The sequence below is a fragment of the Mus caroli genome, chromosome 16 (assembly GCF_900094665.2).
Source record: "Mus caroli chromosome 16, CAROLI_EIJ_v1.1, whole genome shotgun sequence".
NCBI classification, from domain to species: domain Eukaryota; kingdom Metazoa; phylum Chordata; class Mammalia; order Rodentia; family Muridae; genus Mus; species Mus caroli.
Genome location: NC_034585.1, coordinates 17,387,233 through 17,407,845, shown reverse-complemented (window position 1 = coordinate 17,407,845; position 20,613 = coordinate 17,387,233). Strand labels below are relative to the sequence as shown.

Below are 20,613 nucleotides of genomic sequence, written 5' to 3'. Positions count from 1 at the left end.
GTGTATGTATGTGTGTGTAGTATATATGTGTGTGCCTGAGTGTGTGCATATATACCACATGTATGCAAGAGCCCACAATTGTTAAAAGAGAACACCATATCCCCTGGAACTGGAGTTACAGAAAATTGTCAGTTACCCTGTGGTACTGGTACTGAACCCAGGTCCTCTACAAGAACAACGAGTGCTCTTAACTGCTGAACCACCTCTCCAGCCCATGGCATACCTATTAACAAAGATGTGGGCCTGTAATTGGCAAAGACTTTTCATTTATTTACTTTTATTTTTTGAGACAGGTTCTTGATATGTATGTAGCTCTGGCTGACCTGGAACTTACTCTGTAGACCAGGCTGGCCTCAGACTCATGGAGATCTGCCTGTCTCTGCCTCCTGAGTGCAAGAATTAAAGGCCTGTGCCACCATGCCAGACTATTCATCTAATATTTACTTATGTGCATTTTGTTATGTGTATATGTGTGTGTGTGCCAGAGAGTATGCATATGCACCATGTGCATGAAGGAGCCCTTGGAGGTCAAAGGAGGCCATCAGCTCCCCTAGAAGTGGAGTTCAGCAGCTTGTGAGATGTCACGTGGGTACTGGGAACCAAAGTCTTGTATTCTGTGAGAGCAGCAAGTGCTTCTAACTTTGGAACCACCTCTTCATCCCTGGGAAGAGAGTTTTAAATATCTGCTGAGCAGACCCTTTCACGGTGTTTGCGGAGGTTTATGATCCTCTGAGCCTATGAACTAAACCTGTGTTTTCAAGGTATATAAAGCTTATGGTCATCTCTGATGTCCCTAACTGGGGGCTTATAGACTGGAAATGAGGGGGAATGTCCCCTGTTGAGATGAAGAAGTTCTTTGCTTTTCACAGAATGTGTTAGAAGCTGTCTAAATCTGGTAGAGAAGTATAATGTGGTCTCTGCAGTCACAGCCCTTTGAGGCAGCGCGTGGGTGGCTCCTGTTGTGTAGTCAGATGAGGTGACCTACTCTTTTGTGCCTTTAAAGTGCACCACAGCCTGGGAAGACTCACAATGTACATGTCACAAAGGCCTGCCTGATTCAAGGAGGGAATTCAGAGGGCAATGCCTGCCACCAATTTAGGAGGATAACACACACCTGTCTTTTTGGTGGTCTTTGTGATGCTGCAGATGGCTGGACTTATAAACACTAAGTAGAATGCTCTGGGGCATGATGGCGTATGCTTCTAAGTGCAGTGCTCAGAGGCCAAAGGAGGCCAATCCCTATCTGCTTGAGGCCAGGCAGGGATATATAGCAAAACCTAACCCCAAAAATCCAAAGCCCAAACAATCAAAAAATAAATAAAATGAAATGTTTTGGTTTCCTAGGCTCTGTTAATACCTTCCTAGGCTATTGGGGCACTGGACGGGAACCAGGGCAAGTTAGGGAAGTGGTACTGGAAAATAGAACCACATGTTATTACGGACACATAACTATGAATGTGAGGAAATTAAAGAGACATGTTGTTGTTTTAACTTGACAAGACAAAACTCAGGTGGAAAACAAACAAACAAAAACAGCTCATTAAATTGTATTAGACATAAAGAAGTGAAAGGGGGTGGCAGGAGAGGGGTTGCCCCTTCTTAGAGAAGAAGGGGAAGGGGGAACAGGAGGAGGTTTGAGGGGTACTGGGAGGAGAGAGGAGCTGATATTGGGATGTAAGGTGAATAAATTAATTTAAAATTGTGTAAAAGAAGAAGAAGAGGAGGAAGGTTCCTTTAGTACTGACTTGTTCTTTAATATCTCCTGGACCACAAGCATTGCTGGCCTTGGGGATACCTTTCCAGCTTCTCTAGTTTTTCCCATCTGTGGTCCAACTCTCTGTTGTTTTGTATAGTGTGCTGTTGTTCACAACTTTGTACCCAAGAGTCCCATTGTGTTTAAGGAGTTGAATGATCATCTCAATGCCCAGGATGCCATCTCAATGTAAATAGGAAACAGTTCCTGTAGACTATGACCAGTAGGGGATTATAGAGACTTTATACATTCTATATTATTAGGGTTTGAGTTTTTAAGCACTCATTTATCATTGGGGAACAAGCACATATCCCATGGCACACATACAGAAGGTCAGAAGACAACTTGTGGGAATCAGTTCCCTTTCCAGCAGTGGCTTTCAGGGATCTGACCCAGGTCTTTGGGCTTGGCAGCAGGAATCCTCATCCACTGAGCTATTACACTGGCCCCAGAGTCTGTAAGAGTGAATTTCACTTAATTTTGTCAGGAGGAACGGGGGTACTTTGTAAGACCACATTTGGGACTGAGATGACTCAGTGGGTAAGAGGGCTTGCTAGGAAAGTATGAGGTAGGAGTTTCAACCCTTAGCTTCGTGCAGAAAGCCTGACATGGCTGCCCATGGCTGTAAACTTAGCCTTGGACAAGAGACTCAGAAGACAGGTGGATTCTAAGAGCTCACTGCAGGCAGCCTATCCAAAACATCAAGCTTCCAACCCAGTCAAGACCCTGTCTCAAATCAATAAGGCAGCAAGACATAGAGGAAAACACTTGCTACCACTAGTCTCCTCATATGCATGGGCCACACTTACAGGCATAGCATATCACATACACACACAGATGCACGCGCACGCGCGCACACACACACACACACACACACACACACACACACCCGCACACCCGCACACATGCACGTACACTGAGCCCGCTAGGCACAGTTTAACTCTATTTTGCAGCCACCCGTGTCCACAAATGCCAACAGAGTTCTCTGGTCCGGCCGCCAGAGCCTTCTTGATGGATTGATTGTTCCTTTAAAAAACAAAAAACAAACAACAAAAAAAAAGTAGCAGGCTTAGTGATGGTGAGGAAATGCCTCCCTCCGACCTCGCTCTCGGTGAAGCCCAGGTCTGATTTCTGAGCTCACATTCGGGGAACTCTGGGTTTAGGACTGCCCGCAGGCCGTCCTTGCGGGGCTCAGGGTTGCGCGGGGGCAGTGGGGTAGTGCGCGCGCGCGGCGCAGGCGCGCGGCCGAGCGGCATGGCGTGGCCCTGCATCAGCCGGCTGTGCTGCCTGGCCCGGCGATGGAACCAGCTGGACCGCTCGGACGTAGCGGTGCCGCTGACTCTGCACGGTTACTCGGACCCCGGGAGCGAGGAGCCGGGCGCAGACTGCAGCGTCTCGCGCGGGAACCCGTCGGTCGCAGGAGCGCGGGAGTCCAGCCGCGCTGTGCCGCTCACCCAGTACCAGCGCGATTTCGGTGTGCGAACCGCGCGCGCCGGGTCCCGGGATGCGGCTCAAGAGCGCCCACCGGGGCCGGGCGGCCGCAGAGGCCAGTCCTCGGCGCCCCCCACCCGGACGGTCTACGTGCTGCCGGTCGGGGACGCGGACGCAGCTGTAGTAGCGACCACGTCTTATAGGTGGGTAGCTGGCTGCGGCAGAGGAATGCTTCGAATCTGGACCTGCGGTGGGAGGAAACGGAGCCCCGAGACGGGGGTGGGGGCGGGGAGAGCACGAAGGCTGAATACCACAGGATCTGGAGAGTGACAGGGGAGCTTTGGGGTCATCTCTTTGGTCTCCTGACACTGCAGGCTTCGCCTTGTGTTCCCGACTGCTCCCTACCCTGGGATCCAGGATGAGCGCACCCCGTAAGGGAGTACCCCTCCCTCGATTCGATTCCTCCTCCTTCGGTCTCAGATTGTTCTTTTTTAACTTCTGTGGGGTGAGCAAAGAGGGCGGTGCACAGCCCCTCATCCCACGCCCCACGCCGTGCCCAGGGCCAGTGCCTGCACTGTTCAAGATCCCACTGAAGGAAGGTCCTTTGCACCCTTAACAGCTTTGGCCAACTGAGGACTTCTTGCCTCCTCTTTCTACATAGAAGGGTAATGAATGCTCATAATGGGGGAATTAGAAATAAAAATAACAAATTCTGCCTTAACACCCTCACGCCTTCCTTCCCAAACAGATGGATCTTCCCAATTCTTAGTATACAATGAATGCATACACATTCGGTTTCCTCCACTATCTTATTCTTGCTGTTGCGATGTTTTAAAATATTTAATATATATTAGTGTGGAGAGGGGGAAGAGAGGAGGAGCGAGCAGATCTGAAGACAACTTTAGAAAGTCACTCCTCTTCCCCTTCTGCCGTGGATTCCAGGGATCCATCTCGGATTGTCAGGCTCACACATTATAACTCCATTACTTTTTTTTTTTTTTTAACTTAATGTAATGTTTGACCATAGAGAGATGTTCTGAATGTTAATAACCGTAATGTATGTTAGCCCTTTGTTAGGCATACAGCCATAGGCATAAGCACATTTTTTTTTTTTTTTGGTCTCATCTGTGATGCCTAGTTTGGGACTATTTAAAACACCACTCCATATTTATTACAGGTGTTTGAATATTTTAGGAATTTTGTCGTCTAGATTCCTTGAAGGTGGGATGGGAGCTCAGGACTAAAAGGTCCACAGGGCTGGAGAGGTGGCTCAGTGACTAAGAGAGTGCACTGCTCTTCCATGGGATGGGAGTTCAGTTCCAGCACTCAAGCCAGGCATCTCACAATTGTCTCTAACTTCAAGGCCTCTGGGGTATCCACACTCACTGCACATACCCACACTCAAGAGAGATACACACACATACACATAACTAAAAAATAAAACTTAAAACATAATAAAAATGGCACATGGGGACATTGTACAGATAGATGGTCACAGCCCTGCTGTCCTGATATTGGGGATGCCCTGATATGGGTCTGTCATAGGGTGGGACACTGAAGCCCTGCAGGTACAGATGGTGAATCTCAAACACACACATGTCAAAGGGGGCAAAGTGCAGGACAGGTTCCACCTTAAGACTCTGTTCCTTAAGGTACTTAATGGGTGTGTGTGGTGCAGGGCAAGGCCTTGTGTTCGTGGACTCAAGTGGAGCTGTCTGGCATTGCTGGTGGCAGGGCAGGCAGGCTTACTGACTGCCAATATTAGGAACCTGAATCCTCTGCAGGAGAGGTCTGAATGTTCACGGTCCTTACAATGGTCCTGCCTGCGCATTACTCTGCAATAGCTTGAGATTCTAGCCGTCAAACAATTGGTTGGGCTTGCAGGGAAGAAAGGAAGCCACGTATCATAACTAGTGGCTTGGGGATGTTGGTGCAAGCCCCTCTTCATAAGGGATATTCCAGAAAATCATGGCTGGTTATGAGAAGCTGTTTTACCCACATGGAGCACATGGCCCGCTGAATGTCCTTGTAGGGTCCCCAAGCTCTGTTGATGGTAAGGTGCTGGCTACTGTTCTCCACTTAACATGATGGTTCTTGCTATTCCTCTACAAATGAGGAATTGAGCTAGTAGTTCAAAACACATGGCTCTGAACAGCACAGAAAGGAGTGGGACTCAGGCACCAATTTTGTAGTCCTTTCCTAAAATGGTTTATACAGATCGTTGGCCACCTCCTCGGAGACAGTTTCTCAAATTGAGTCTTGAAGTCAGCCGTGGAAAATCACTGACAGATGGGGGCTTGCTTTTCCAAGTGTACACTCTGCCTTTGGAACAGTTTCCTTCCCTGGAGAACTGGAATACTAAGAGCCTGGCTGACCAGTCCTCACTCATCCCCAAGACCAGCCCAGGATAACTACTGATCTTCCTCAGCACTAAGCTCTCTAGCCTCTGGGGTCCCAGAGGCTGGAGTAATCCCATCCTACCATTCATCTTGTAAGATATCCTTCACCCAAGTGAACTGCTATAGGCATTCAGAAAACAATTTAGAGACCCAAAAGTAATAGATTAGGTTTGTGGCCACTCCTGACCTACAGTCTTGAAGTGTTATGGACCCCTTAGGCCTCCATCTCTCCCTGCTAACAGGTCCTGTTTCACTTGTCTTCTGGTTGTCATGGAAGGCGTGGTCTGCCTTATTTATCTGGCCAGATAGGCATAGGAGTTGTCTTGGGGCTCTCTAGCTGGCTAGCTCCTCCCAGAACAGTGCTTCCATAATTCTTTTGAGGCTGGTCAGGTCCATGAAAGATGGGGGCTGGGGGAGGGAGTACCTGGGCATGGTTGTGCACACCTTCAATCCTAGTACTTGGGAGGCAGAGGCAGGTGGATCTCTAGGAGTACAAGATCAGCTCTGGTTTACATAGCAAGTTCCAGGCAGCCAAAGCTACATATTAAGCGCTTGATACTTTTTAAGGAGCACAGCAAGGCTTGTATTCTTTCATTAATCTTGGTGTAAGCTATAGTCCACCTTACTCATAGTCCTCCATGGGTAGCCAGGGCTCTGGTAATTCTACCTCTGATGCCACTTTTTCTATTCCATCACAAGCCCTCTTGGCTGGAACATCTTTTGCAACACCCCAGGGACTGCTATAGGTTCTTCCTGCTTTGAGTCCCCTGCTGTCACCTCAGAGCAGCTGGCTTAGTCTGCCTGGAGCACAGCTCAGAGATAGCTGGGGACAGAAGGGCATGCTCAGGGGGAGGTCCTGCCTTCCCAGGAGAAAGAGAACAGTGAATGGTTTAGATAGCTGGTCCTTAGAACACTGAAGCTTCGGAAGCAAAAATTATGACAGGCCCTGGCTCAGCTCTTCTTTACACCCAAAACTGTGTTGACCGAAGCAGGCAATGGCTTCCCGTGCCCATGCCATCTGCCTGCCCAGTGAGGATCAGCTCTGATGCTGCCAAGAAAAGACTCCCTTGTTTTCAGGGCCAGTGTAGGGGAAGGGCCTAGCACAGGCAGACACTGGCCCTGGCTGGCTGATTCCTGCGCCTGTGGTCATGGGTGGGTGGGTATGACACAACACAATGGCCTTGCTGAGTTTACTCTTTAGTAGGGTCATTGACAAGATTAAGAGGTCCCCAGGAGTAGAATTGAGCCTTTTTAGTGACAGGGCGCTGAGTTAGCCAGTTCTTTCCTTCCAGTGAAGTGGCTTATGGGAGCTCAGACTGCAGACCAGCTTGGAGGTTTTTGTTTTGAGATGGCTACTGTAACTCTCAAAGATTTTTAAAGAGATTTTGTTTTACTTTTAAAAGTCATGTGTATTTCTGTTTGTGAATGTGAGGGCAGGTTCCTAACAGGCCAGAAGAGGGCATCAGGTCCTCTGAAGCTGGAGTTCCTGGTGATTGTGAGATGTGGGTGCTGGACACTCAACTGTAGCCCTTTGCAAGAGGAGTATATACATGATTGCTAAGTCATTTATCTAACCCTGTGACTTACTAAAGAGGTTTTGGTTTGTTTTACATTTGTTGTGCCTGTGTATGTACATGCGTAACATGTGCACATATCACGACACACATGTGGCAACCAGAAGACCCATGGGACACTTGGTCCTTTCATTCCATCATGTGAGTCCTGACCACTGTAAGTTTCTTCCAAGTGCTTTCTGCCACTGCTTTCCTGAGTTTGGGTGGCTGAGGTTTCTTGGTGGAGCATTCAGAACAGAAGAGCAACTCTTCCTAAGGTGGTCCATCTGCTTGGAACAACTGGTGCATCTGGTCCCGGTTGTGAGGAAGGATAAAGCATCACTAGGAACCGAAGCAGACCACCAGTGACTAGGGCTTCTTTTGAGAAGCTAGGGTGCAGGAAAGGAATGACTGACCCTGGGCAAGGTTGAGATTGTATTCTGTTGCAGACAGGAATTCCAAGCTTGGACTGGAGTGAAGCCCTCAAGATCCACAAAGGCAAGAACAGCCAGAGTCATCACAACTCACAGCTCCGGATGGGACCCCAGCCCTGGGGCCAGCTTCCAGGTCAGCCTGAGGGTGGGAAGACAGATGCCTATTCTCCAGGGTAAGGTTTGGGAGTCATAAGGACAGGAACGTCCAACAAAATGTACCTAAGAGCAGAAAAGCTCCTCTGCCATTGGCTAGGTGGCATCTTTGGCCTCCCTAGTAAGCAGCGTCTGTTCTCCTCTTAAACCCCGGCCTGTACACTACTACTAGGGCTAGTGACTTTAATGTAGCTCAGTGGTAGGGTGCATATACAAGCTGTAACTTCTATCCTCAGTATAGCCTCGTTCCCTGTGGAAATACTAAAACCAAACTGACTCAAGCACTTCTCTGTGGTATAGCAAGGGCATGTCGTGTGTGAGGCTTTGCGTTCCTTCAAGCACTGCAGGACTACTTAGCACCTTCATCCCAACTAAAGGGCAAAGGGAAGCAGAAGAGGCGCATGTTCCCCGGGACATAGCTCACTCTGCTAACTTCCACTGTGCTGCCCGGGGCAAGGGATTCTCTTCTCAGAGCCCTGGACTGGGACAAGATGAGGAAAAAGCCCGCTAATATCGCCCCACTTCCTTTTTCAGGTTCCAGAGGTGAGGAAATTCACACCTAATCCCTCAGCCATCTTTCAGACATCAGCTCCTCAGACTCTCAATGTGTGACCAGTGGAAGCCATGGTTGGGAAAGCCGAGCACAGCCAGACCTACCAGGTGGAGTCCTGGCCTGCTCCTTTGCTTACAGCAGCATGGCTGCTGGCTCTGGGCATGGCGTGGTGTGGAGGCAAAGGGACAGGACACCACCAGCTGCACTCAAGCCTCCCCATCTGTCCTCCAGTGGTGGCAGGGAGGGAGACTTTCTTGTCTTCTAAATTGCCATTTGACATCCTTCACTTCTTAAATCTGATGATCAATTCAGCTGTGACCTGAACAGCTCCAGACTAAGAAAGGTGCACACTACCAAGTCCTTGGTATGTCGGTTTCACACTTTGGATGGTTTCCCCAAGATGCATGTTATTATTTATTTATTTACTTATTTTTGATGATGTATGATAGTATCCAGGCTGTATCCTCATCTTTTTGCAGTTACTCGCGTGCTTACCATTAAGAAATTTAGCTCAGCAGTGGTGGCACATGCCTTTAATCCCAATGGAGGGAGACAAAGGCTGATCTCTGTGAGTCTGAGACCAGCCTGGTCTACAGAGCGAGTGACAAGACAGCCAGAGCTACACAGAGAAACCCTGCCGCAAAACAAATGGGGAGGGGGTATCAATAGGTTGCCAGGAGTAATGCCTTTAACCCCAGCACTCTAGAGGCAGAGGCAGAAGGATATCTGAACTCATTGCCTTCCTGATCTACATAGCAAGTTCCTGGAGAGCCAAGGCTACACACCCAATTTCAAGACAACAAAAATCTTTAGGGAGTTTATGTGTGTGTGTTTTAATATATAATCACTCGCACACAACTCTCATGGTAGTGATATGTGTCCAGGGAGATCATCCATGTCAATCTCAACCATGTAATTTCTTTATAGCTAAGATCCTGTTTCAAGGAAACAATTCCTAGGGTGAGTGGAACCTTGAAAGCACGAATGGCATTCACCCCATTTTACTAATTTCAGTTGTCCCCCCTCAACACAAGGATAGAAGGGACTACCCTGCATACTCCCGAGGAGCTGGAAGCATCGCCTATAGAGCTTTAGGCTCCCCAACTCTGGTTAGCTACTTACTACCCTGCTGAGGGGATAACACATCCTGTCTTTGGTAAACTCATCTCCATAAATTCCAGCCAGCACGCCTGTGTGGAACAAGCCCATTCCCCTTTGCACACCCCTTCAAACACTGGAAAGAGCCTGAGAGGTTTGGCACAGTGTCTGGTAAGACACTGGACTTCCTTGTGGTTCTCTTTTCTTCCCAGGCTCTCCCCATGGGAGCATCTAGTTCTGATGGTGTTTCAAAGCCATGGCTGAGGAAGCAGTTCAGACCTCCCACACAACATCCCCTCAGAGGTGCTAGCAGGCCCAGCCTCCCTCTTACCAACCATATGCATACGCCAAGGATCCTCTAGATTTGTCAGCTTGCATGCTCAGTGTTCCTAAGAGGGAAACGATTGCCTGCTGGGCAGATTAACAATTTACTAAAATGCAAAAATGTGCTTCAGCAACTTGTTATAAACACAGGCATATTCTCTCCCATCCCTGTGGCCTCCCAATAATGGCCGTAATATAGTGTAACTTCGCTAATATCCTTGAAGCTTGTGAACTCCAAACCCTTCTTGCTCAGGGCTGCAGGTGTTACCTTCTTTCCACTTCAGCTTTCCTGCATTCTTAAGTGGGAAAGGGGCCATCTGTGCCACTGCTGCTTCCTCACTGGCAGGGACAGTGAGCACTTCCACTTCTGCACCTGAAAGTGAGGCTGCTATTACCTATACCCTGCTGGCTTGTTAGGACATCCTCCGGAAAGCCAGCCAAGCATGGCTCCTCAATAGTCCTTTCCACTTTAACTCTTCCAGGTACCTCTTGGACCTGCTGTAGCCACTGGCATGCCCCAGCTAAAAGCCTCTAGCTGTACACTGCTTAGTGACCACACCACATGTCCAGCAACCCCCAGCCCCTGCATTCACTCTTGGTGTAGAGATGCATGACCTCAGCCGTGTGCCACAAAGCTCTTCTCACCAGTCCTCCTGAGAAATGAAAACCTGCCCTTAGGAAGTCCCTCCTCATTGCAGATCTGAGTATGGTCACATGGTTCCACGAGCAACCAAGAAGCCACCAAGGCCAATGTCAGCCTTGTTCTCTTAGTCCTGAGTCCACCTTACACACAATGTGCACAAAGACCAGAAAAATACACTGGAGGATGAGCAGGGCTCATCTCTGAGAAGGGAGTGTGTATATGGCGTTCTGTGTACGTGTGTATTCCTGTATGTATGGGGTGTGTGTTCATGGATGTGCAGGCGCGTGTAGAGGACAGAGGACAGAGTATTTTTCAGGTACCCTTCATTTTCTCACTGGCCCAGGGCTCGCCAAGTAGCTTAGGCTGCTTGTATAGCAAGCCTCAAGTGATCTGCCCATCTCTGCTGCCTCTCCAGTGCTCAGATTTTAAGTGTGCACCACCATGCCTGCCATTTTTATGTGGGTTCTGGTGACTGAACTCAGGTACTGCATGCATTTCAACTGAGCCATCTCTCCAGCCCAAATTTTTAAAAATACTTTATCATACCTGCTAAAATTCCTATAAATTTAATAACTTTTATATTCTGTAAGTTTTGAAAAATAAAGCAGTTTAATCTGTTAATTTGAGAAGAGTATTCAATATTAATTATTCCATATCCACAATGTGGGAACTGCCTCAATCAGGTGTGTGTACATTATCAGGTCAACTAATCAGAAAGCCTGACAGTCCATTAACACGCTGAAGGAAGGCCTTACCTCTCCATACTTTGAGGGACAGAACTCAGGACTTCTGGCTTCTACTGGCCAGGGTATGCTACCCAAAGCCCAGGGCGCTGTCTGCACCCACACTGACCTGTGCCCCCAGCTAGCCTTACTTACTCTCCAGGGCTCTGCTTTGTTGCTTCCCAGCCAGCTACCTCTGTGGACTGTATCCCCAATGCCTCTTCACAGAAACTCCCTTGTGAAAGCCACAGATTTCAGAGCCTTTAGTTCTGGTGTGTCTGCACTGTTACATACTTGTTTATAAGACTTGCATCCTAGGAGTGATTCAGACCTTAGCACAGACCAACTTTATTTCACCAGATAAACTAACTTGTTAGACAAAGGGTCTGCTTTTTTGAGAAACTGAACCCATTTATTCATTTTCCTTTACCCCAAATTGCTTGTATGAAATAATTATGCTCATGGTCCCCAAGTAAAGCATTTTCTATTTTTGTAAGTGACCTGAATGTAACTGTGGTCCTTTTATATTGCATGGTTGCATCTTCTTTTTCTTTCTTTTTTTTTTAAGGAAGTAGAGATATCAATTTAAACTTATAAAGACTCATACCTCAATGAGCCCATCTAAGTAGGGTGCTTCCAGCTCAGAAAACCCATTGCAAACACTAAACGTTTTATTGTAGACAAAATGATACACAATTATTACACATGATTTAAAAAACACTTGAAAGTTTAACATACACAGAAACTGTTAAATCATTTGATTTTTGTTTTTAGCAAAAAAGTAATTTCTTTAGGTTTCTATCACAACAAATGAACCTGCTCTCGTTGGGATACTCTCCTGTGTAAGTCTCTGTCCACTTCTGAACAAACCTGTGCCAGCATACCAATCTGCTATATGGTCTTAGACCAAAGTCTTGTTTTTGGTTTTTTGAGACAGGGTTCCTCTGTGTAGCCCTAGCTGTCCTGGAACTCACTTTGTAGACCAGGCTGGCCTTGAACTCAAAAATCCGCCTGCCTCTGCCTCCCAAGTGCTGGGATTAAAGGCGTGCGCCGCCACGCCTGGCATAGGTCAAATTCTTAAGTCTTATATACCCAATTATAGCAGTAAGCTGTGCTTGCCCAGTCCCTGCATGGTAGATCCCTTGGTACCTGCAGCTCTCAGGTATGGAAGGAAAGGTCTATTTCCCTGCAGTGTTTCCTGACTCACACATCAACCTGCAACAACAGGCTTTATGTTGCTTACTTAGCTGGGTTTCTTTGACTTACTCAGATATTTCAAGTTTCCTTTGAGCAGACAAAGGGCAGGTTTACAACTGAGGCTGAGGTCTTTCCTGTGTCCCCATAATAGTCGGGAGGACTGGGGAGTCCCCAGTGTGTGCACACTGTGTAGTGATGCTAGAGGCTCGTGTGTGCAGCTCTCACTGAGGGCTCTGCTTCCGAACATTAGCACAGTGGGTTAGAGCAGTTCTTCCCATGTAAGGCACTCACAGGTGTTTCAACCCTTTTCATCTTGGTAAAACTCTTTGGCAGAGAAGGACAGGACTCCAGTCCACCAAGAGGACAATCCTATAAAGTCTGCACTGAGGCTGCCTCCCTCCCCTTGACATGAGGCAGTGGCAGAATCCCAGATGGAGGAGGACCACACACGTCTCAAGTGCCTGACTCTGAGGTTGATACCCACACTGACACTTGTAGTCCCTGGGTTACACGGCACAGGCCTCTGCTGGGACCCCTCAACACTGCCGTGACACAGGCTGTCACTGCACTAGCGGCCTGGTTCCGTGGAAGAGTCTCACTGCAGCCTCCTTGGCCTCCCACATGGCGTATTACCTTCTCTGTAGCTGACTCACACCAGCCAAGAGTGCAGCCCTTCTACGCTGAGGCAAGGTGGGAGAAGGTACTTGTTGCTGTTCTTCTTCAGAGTTCCCCAGCTCAGCACGCCGGGCTTATCTTTGCCTTCTGAAAAGCAGGCCACAGGTGAACCCACGCACAGTCCAGAGGGAACAAGCACCCTGTGCATGTTCCTTGTCTCACACCAAGACCCCGCAGAGCCTTGTGGGAGTAAAGAAATGCAAGCTGACAAAGCCGTGTCCATTCAGCTTCCCTCCAGAATTGGGAAACAACTCTATCCTAAAAGGGGGGCAGCTGGAACTCGATGCCCTTGTGTAATACGCAGTTAGATGGAAGGAATGGTCTGGCAACCATGGCGCTCCAACACAGAAAACACCAGCTTTCCTCAAACACAAGGGTCACAGTTTGCACACTGCAGACACAGCCTCTCCCGCTTTTCAGGGATCTCTTCGCTGTATTCACTGATCCTCATTCAGTCTCCCCATGTGTTTGTTTGTAAGAAAATCCAGAAAAGGAATGTTGCAAATGGCCTGATGAATATTACTCACTGTAATTTCTTTGGGAATCCTAGTCCAAAAAACAAACAAACAAACAAAAAACAAAACCCCAAAGTATAATTAGGTATAATTTGTCAAATGCATTCAGGAATAATTTAAGTGAATTAATAGACTGAAGGGACCATTCTCTTATAGAAGGAGGTGATGGCAAAGGCTTGAGGGCCGGTCTCTCTCACACTTATGAATTCTTCTCCATCTAGAGTCCTATCCAGGACTCAATCTTACTTTCTGGTCACAGTAAGTTTGCCGGCCAAATGATTAGCTGACAGAAAAGAAAGAGGATATAGACAGAGGAGAATGGTGTGCATCTAAGTCTTAGCAGATTGAAGTTTGTTTCAAAGCACCATAATGATACAGACCCATCTCTTATCTCAGAGGATGGGAGAGAGTCCTGGCTAGCCAAGCGTGGCGTTACACGCTCTCATCCAAACCACCCAGTTTGCTACATCTCCAGTCAGGAACACAGAAAGCAAGGCTCGTCAATGCTTTTCAAGCAGGGTGAGACCTGGAAATTTTTATTCCAACTTTTTCAACTTACTACTGCTAATTCTGCTGCTACTACTGCCTCTTCCTCCTCATTTACTCAAGACCTCTATGTTATCTGTGCATGTCTGACCTAATATCCTCATTTGGCACCCTATGACCTGAGGTACTGCATTACAGTGTCAGGGTAGCCTTCCACACAGTAGGAAGCAGGAGGGAAAAAGAATGTGAACCACATCTCTTTTAAAGCGGGATCTGTGTATCCCACTCAGAGTTGAATGCTCAGGGAAAAGGTGGAGTGAGCTCAAGGGTTCGCAGCTATGAAAGCAATCTGACTATGGGGCCTGTGGTCTGGGGCAGTGGAGGCAACTCCCTGTCAGAGCTTAGTTTCTCAGTTTCTTAGAGGAAGTGCTTGCAATGACCCACACCTTAGGTAGTATTTATCAATATTGACCCTAGAATCTGCCACATGAACGGTTACTGTCTTTAATGTGAGAGCCTGCTGCCTGCTCTATCCTGTGATACAACAAATCTGCATGTCTATGAAGGAGGGTACAGCTAGGCTTTCAAGCCAAGAGGCTCTCTCAGTCTGTCAGGCTCTAATATCCCAAGCACAGCCTACTCTATTTCCTACTGCACTGACTTATGGGTAAAACAAGCATCTTCAAGAGTAACTGACCCACTCGGCCTCCACTATCAGCACCAGTACCTGTTGGGAGATGCTGTCTGGTATCCAACTGCCAGTGCCTGTCTCAGGATGTCACTCACCAGCTGTTCCGTGGCCTAGAATAGAAGACTGGTGTTGACAGAAGAGCAACCTGCTCACTAGCCGACCTCATTCTTTACCCAAACTTTTGAAATGATTTTCTCAAGAGAAACTGAACTTTGGTTAGAGGTCACGATGTAGGGAAATCAGAAATTGGACTAAGTAGTTTTTATTAACTGTGAGTAAGGGCTGTACCAAAGCTTCCCTTTTGGAGGGATGCAGAAGGAAAAAGAACAGCTGAGGTTGAGGTAAGGGCCAGCCAGGCCAGGCATGGAGACTGTATCTTTCCTAACCCCTTGCCCAGGGACAGGACAGTAGTGGCTGTTTCTCTGTTGTGAGAGGCAGGGAAAACCCAAGATTCTGTTTTCTCCCTGTCTATCATAAAGCACAGATAATCTCACAGTAGGATACTTCTTAATAAACATAAGAAATAACACTAAAAAGATGTTGACAGCTGTGGGAGCCAGGGGACTCCATGGCAGACCACCTGCCTGGCATGTACGAGACCCTGGGTTCTATCCTCAACACAACAAACCCCTCAATTCTTAGACAGAACACAACATCATTTACTTTACCTAGGAGAAGGAAAACAGAAAAGAAAGGAAACATAAACCCTAAGTAAGACAAGGGATTTCCACATCATCCTCTGTTCCCCTTCTGCCCCTTACTCACAGGCCCTGGAATGCAAACTGGCCAGCCTTGGTCACAGTGCTACCGGGTACCTACCTTTAAGATCATGTCCTCTACCACTGAGGCATACATGTTCCTGTGCAGCGCCACAGGCTGCAGGGTGATTCCAATCTGGAAGAGGAGAAGAAGGCTATTTGTCCCATCAACAACAGAAACAAGCCTTTCCTCTAAGTGAACTTCTCTGGTACACACAGGCCCCTGGCTGGAAGAAGGGCTCTCTAACCACTCTGAACAACATGTAATTATGCTTTTACCCCCAATATCTTATCATGAAACACTGGAATCTCCCAAGAATTCATAATAGTGCAAACAGTATTTTGGAAGGCCTAAAATCAAGACTCTGGGGCCATTTTTACAGGAAGCAAAGAAAAGCCCTTGGGAAACTCCCTATTCTGCTTCCCCTGTGCATCCTGTGGGTGTGAGCGAACACTGCCTTTCCCCTTGCATTCTGAGCAGCTAGCAGAGGCAGCTGCTAAAGAACTGCTAGGTATCATTGGGTTTGACAGCTCTCTCCCAAGTAACAAGGTAACACAGGCCTTGGGGTGGAGAGGGTCAGAGAGTTGATAGTATGGCATGGACGGGGACTGCTCATTCAAGTATGACCTGAAAATATTACAATATGTTTCACGAAGGAGAAGCACTTCATCTGAAGCAGATGAGAAAAAAACCCAGGAGCCTCTGTGACTACCCTCCTCTGCTCTGTAGCCATGTTCAATACACAATCATTTTTCACTGGAGAGTGGGAACACAACTTATGGACAAAAGTCAATCACATGTCAACTGGGCAGACTGCTGTCTAAGCTCATGAGGTGGAATGTCTGGTGTGTGATCTGACAGTACCACAGCCTTAGCCTCCCACCTTCTGTGTAATGTCACCAACAAATCCAGAGCCTGGGGTTGGCGGCAGATAGAATCTCATTTCTTCCTGCTTTTCTTCCTGCTCCTTTTTAATGTTTGTCTTCAGTGGCTCTGACAGGCTGAGGATATCCACTTCTTCCTCGTTCTCAGGCTCCCTTTTCTGGAACTGCTGCAGATCCTCCAGCTTCTGGCAGAGGTCATCAGCAGTGGAGAAGGATGACAGGCACTCTAGATAAGAGGAAGCAGTCTGTGACAGCTGAGGTGAGAGCAGACAAGGACCCCAGTCTGAGGAAGACAGAGTTGGCAGGGAACTGACTGACTGGATCTGTCATGAGAACCAGTGCCTCACAAAGACCCTCTCCACCCCAAGGCCTGTGTTACCTTGTTACTTGGGAGAGAGCTGTCAAACCCAATGATACCTAGCAGTTCTTTAGCAGCTGCCTCTGCTAGCTGCTCAGAATGCAAGGGGAAAGGCAGTGTTCGCTCACACCCACAGGATGCACAGGGGAAGCAGAATAGGGAAGCAGACATGTGTCCTATTCCAAATGCATCCGATCTGCCATTAGGACCACAGACAGTACACAATCGACCCAGTCCTGGAAAGCTAGGCCACAGCCCCGCTTCCTGAATCATTACACTGATTTACTTCATTTTTTTAAAAAGATGGAAACCTTAAGAAATGTACAGTGAGGAACATAAAGTCATTCCCATTCAAGCTGGGGGTGTGGTTCAGTGGTGAGAGGACCTGCCAAGCATGAAGGAGTCTCTGGGATCAGGAAGGCCTGAGTTTGATTAGCAGCACTGCATCAACTAGGTGTGGCACGGCCCTCAGGGAGGCAGAGGCAGAAGGATCAAATCTACAAGGTCATCTGCAACTACACAGTGAGCTCTGGGGAAGCTTGGGGTACCTGGAACTTCTCAATTCAAAAGAGAAAAAAAATTCCTGCCTCACTGTTGCCATGGTAATGCACACAGCCTTCAAAGGGTTGTAGAGTGTAAGGACAATAAAGCCATGCCCATATGCTTTTATAAAGAAGGACATCAGAGTGGCTCTTGTTCCATCCAGGTGGCACCAGCACCCGGCCACCTTGGGCCCAAACTCTGTGGACAGTCTCACAGTCTCCAGAGGACTCTCCACCCCACAGGTACCCTAGCACACCCATGATCTTAGGATCACTGGTGAGTGGAACACATCTGTTCCAACAGATCTGGGGGTGCCTGGGGCCAGCTGGAGCAGGGACACAGGAACCCCGCCCAACCAGTGGCTCCAGTTCCTTTTGGTAGTTGCTAGTCTACCTTGGCTTTGAACTCAGCGGACAGTCCCATGGTCCCCAGGGGAGGTACCCCTTCCAGGTGCTCTAACACACCAAGGATCTTAGGATCCCAGGATCTTGGTCACACCAGGATCTCAGGGTCTCAGAGGAAGCTTGACTGCCAAGAACTCTGACACACCCAGAATCTTAGCATCACAGGATCCCAGGGTCACAAAGAAAGCTGGAATCTGAGAAGTTTTGACTCAACTGGAATTACAGGAAGGACAGGCTCCAATCAGATATATGGAGGGCAGGGAGCACTTGAGATAATCAGATTGGGGGGTGGGGGTAAGCGTAAGAACAGAAGCAACAGAAACCAAGGTTACTTGGCATCATCAGAACCCAACTCTCCCACCATAGCAAGTCCTGGATACACCATCACACCAAAAAAGCAAGATATAGATCTAAAGTCACTTCTCATGATAAGGATGGCAGATGATAAGAAATACAGGAAAGAAATACAGGAAAACACAACCAAACAGGTAAAGGAATTGAACAAAACCATCCATGATCTTAAAATTGAAGTAGAAACAATAAAGAAATCACAAAGGGAGACAACTCTGAAAACAGAAAACCTAGGAAAGAGATCAGGAGTCACAGATGCAAACATCACCAACAGAATACAAGAGATAGAAGAGAAAATCTCAGGGACAAAAGATACCTTAGAAAACATTGACACAACAGTCAAAGAAAATGCAAAATGCAAAAAGCTCCGAACCCAAAACATGCAGGAAATTCAGGACACAATGAGAAGACCAAACCTAAGGATAATAGGTATAGAAGAGAGTGAAGATTCCCAACTTAAAGGGCCAGTAAATATCTTCAACAAAATTATAAAAGAAAATTTCCCTAACCTAAAGAAAGAGATGCCCATGAACATACAAGAAGCCTACAAAACTCCAAACAGACTGGACCAGAAAAGAAATTCCTCCTGTCACATAATAATCAAAACACCAAATGCATTAAATAAAGAAAATATTAAAAGCAGTAAGGGGAAAAGGTCAAGTAACATATAAAGGCAGACCTATCAGAATTACATCAGACTTCTCACCAGAGACTATGAAAGCTTGAAGATCCTGGGCATATCTCATATAGACCCTAAGAGAACATAAATGCCAGCCCAGACTACTATACCCAACAAAACTATCAATTACCATAGATGAAGAAACCAAGATATTCCATAAGAAAAAAAAATTTACACAACATCTTTCCACAAATCCAGCCCTACAGAGGATAATAGATGGAAAACACCAACATAAGGAGGGAAACTACACCCTAGAAAAAGCAAGAAAGTAATCTTTCAACAAACCCAAAAGAAGTTAGGCACATAAACATAATTCTAACTCTATCAACAAAAATAACAGGGAGTAACAATCACTTTTCCTTAATATCTCTTAACATCAATGGACTCAATTCCCTAATAAAAATATACAGACTAACACACTGGTTATGTAAACAGGAACCAACATTTTGCTGCACACAGGAAACCCACCTCAGTGACAAACAGACACTACCTCAGAGTAAAAGGCTGGAAAACAATTTCCCAAGCAAATGGTCCCAAGAAACAAGCTGGAGTAGCCAGCCATTCTAATATCGAATAAAATTTACTTTCAACCTAAAATTATCAAAAAAGATAAGGAGGGACACTTCATACTCATCAAAGGTAAATTTTACTAAGATGAACTCTCAATTCTGAATATCTATGCTCCAAATGCAAGGGCATCTACATTTATTAAAGAAATTTTAGTAAAGCTCAAAACACACATTGCACTGCACACAGTAATAGTGGGAGACTTCAACACCCCACTCTCATCAATGGACAGATCCTGGAAACAGAAACTAAACAGAGACATGGTGAAGCTAACTGAAGTTATGAAACAAATGGATTTAACTGACATCTATAGAACATTTTATCCTAAAACAAAAGGATACAACTTTTTCTCAGCACCTCATGGTACCTTCTCCAAAATTGATCATATAATTGTTCACAAAACAGGCCTCAACAGATACAAAAATATTGAAATAATCCCATGCATCCTATCAAATCACCACGGACTGAGGCTGATCTTCAATAACAACATAAATAATAGAAAACCCACACAGACGTAGAAGCTGAACAATACTCTACTCAATGATAACTTGGTCAAGGAAGAAATAAAGAAATTAAAGACATTTTAGAGTTTAATGAAAATGAAGCCACAACATACCCAAACTTATAGGACACAATGAAAGCAGTCCTAAGAGGAAAACTCATAGCTCTGAGTGCCTCCAAAAAGAATCTGGAGAGAGCATACATGAGCAGCTTGACAGCACACCTGAAAGCTCTAGAAAAAAAGGAAGCAAATTCACCAAAGAGGAATGGACAGCAGGAAATAATCAAACTCAGGGCTGAAATCAACCAAATAGAAACAAAAAGAACTATACAAAGAATCAACCAAACCAGGAGCTGGTTCTTTGAAAAAAATTAACAAGATAGATAAACCCTTAGCCAGACTAACTAGAGGGCACAGGGACAGTATCCTAATTAACAAAATCAGAAATGAAAAGGGAGACATAATAACAGAACCTGAGGAAATCCAAAACATCATCAGATCCTACTATAACAGCCTATACTCAAAACAACTGGAAAACCTGGATGAAATTGACCATATTCTAGTCAGATACCAGGTACCAAAGTTAAATCAGGATCAGATTAACGATCTAAACAGTCTTATATCCTCTAAAGAAATAGAAACAGTCATTTATAGTCTCCCAAACAAAAAAAAAAGCCCAGGACCTGATGGGTTTAGTGCAGAGTTCTATCAGACCTTCAAAGAGGACCTAATTCCAACTCTCCTCAAACTACTCCACAAAATAGAAACAGAAGGTACTCTACCCAACTCATTCTATGAAGCCACAATTACTCTGATACCTAAACCACACAAAGACCCAACAAAGAAAGAGAACTTCAGACCAATTTCCCTTATGAATATCGATGCAAAAATACTCAATAAAATTCTTGCAAACTGAATCCAAGAACACATCAAAACAAT

At 46.4% G+C, this 20,613-nt stretch overlaps 2 protein-coding genes across 4 annotated transcripts in view; one reads left to right on the top strand and one right to left on the bottom strand.

Annotated features, from left to right (window-relative positions):
• The first annotated feature begins 2,998 nt into the window (after positions 1-2,998).
• Map6d1 (MAP6 domain containing 1) lies at positions 2,999-10,783 on the top strand. The gene is made up of 3 exons (XM_021185660.2): positions 2,999-3,387; positions 7,586-7,703; positions 8,258-10,783. The coding sequence occupies exons 1-3, from the start codon at positions 3,008-3,010 to the stop codon at positions 8,333-8,335; spliced, it is 576 nt and encodes a 191-aa protein (XP_021041319.1). The 5' UTR covers positions 2,999-3,007; the 3' UTR covers positions 8,336-10,783.
• Positions 10,784-11,712: 929 nt separating this feature from the next.
• Positions 11,713-20,613, bottom strand: part of Yeats2 (YEATS domain containing 2) — a 95,429-nt gene continuing 86,528 nt past the window's right edge. For all 3 annotated transcript variants that reach the window (XM_021185201.2, XM_029470574.1, XM_029470575.1), the window contains 4 exons: positions 16,270-16,496; positions 15,447-15,521; positions 14,664-14,737; positions 11,713-13,481 (listed from right to left, as the gene is read on the bottom strand). In XM_021185201.2, coding sequence (XP_021040860.1) covers positions 13,373-13,481; positions 14,664-14,737; positions 15,447-15,521; positions 16,270-16,496 — 485 coding nt within the window. In that variant the 3' untranslated portion in view covers positions 11,713-13,372. The remainder of the gene's footprint in view (positions 13,482-14,663; positions 14,738-15,446; positions 15,522-16,269; positions 16,497-20,613) is intronic.

Excerpts from the sequence above, each read along its gene's own strand:
- Map6d1 (XM_021185660.2), top strand. The coding sequence starts at position 3,008 with ATGGCGTGGCCCTGCATCAGCCGGCTGTGCTGCCTGGCCCGGCGATGG. Across the intron at positions 3,388-7,585 it reads GTAGCGACCACGTCTTATAG|ACAGGAATTCCAAGCTTGGA; the intron begins GTGGGTAGCTGG and ends ATTCTGTTGCAG. Across the intron at positions 7,704-8,257 it reads GCCCTGGGGCCAGCTTCCAG|GTTCCAGAGGTGAGGAAATT; the intron begins GTCAGCCTGAGG and ends TTCCTTTTTCAG.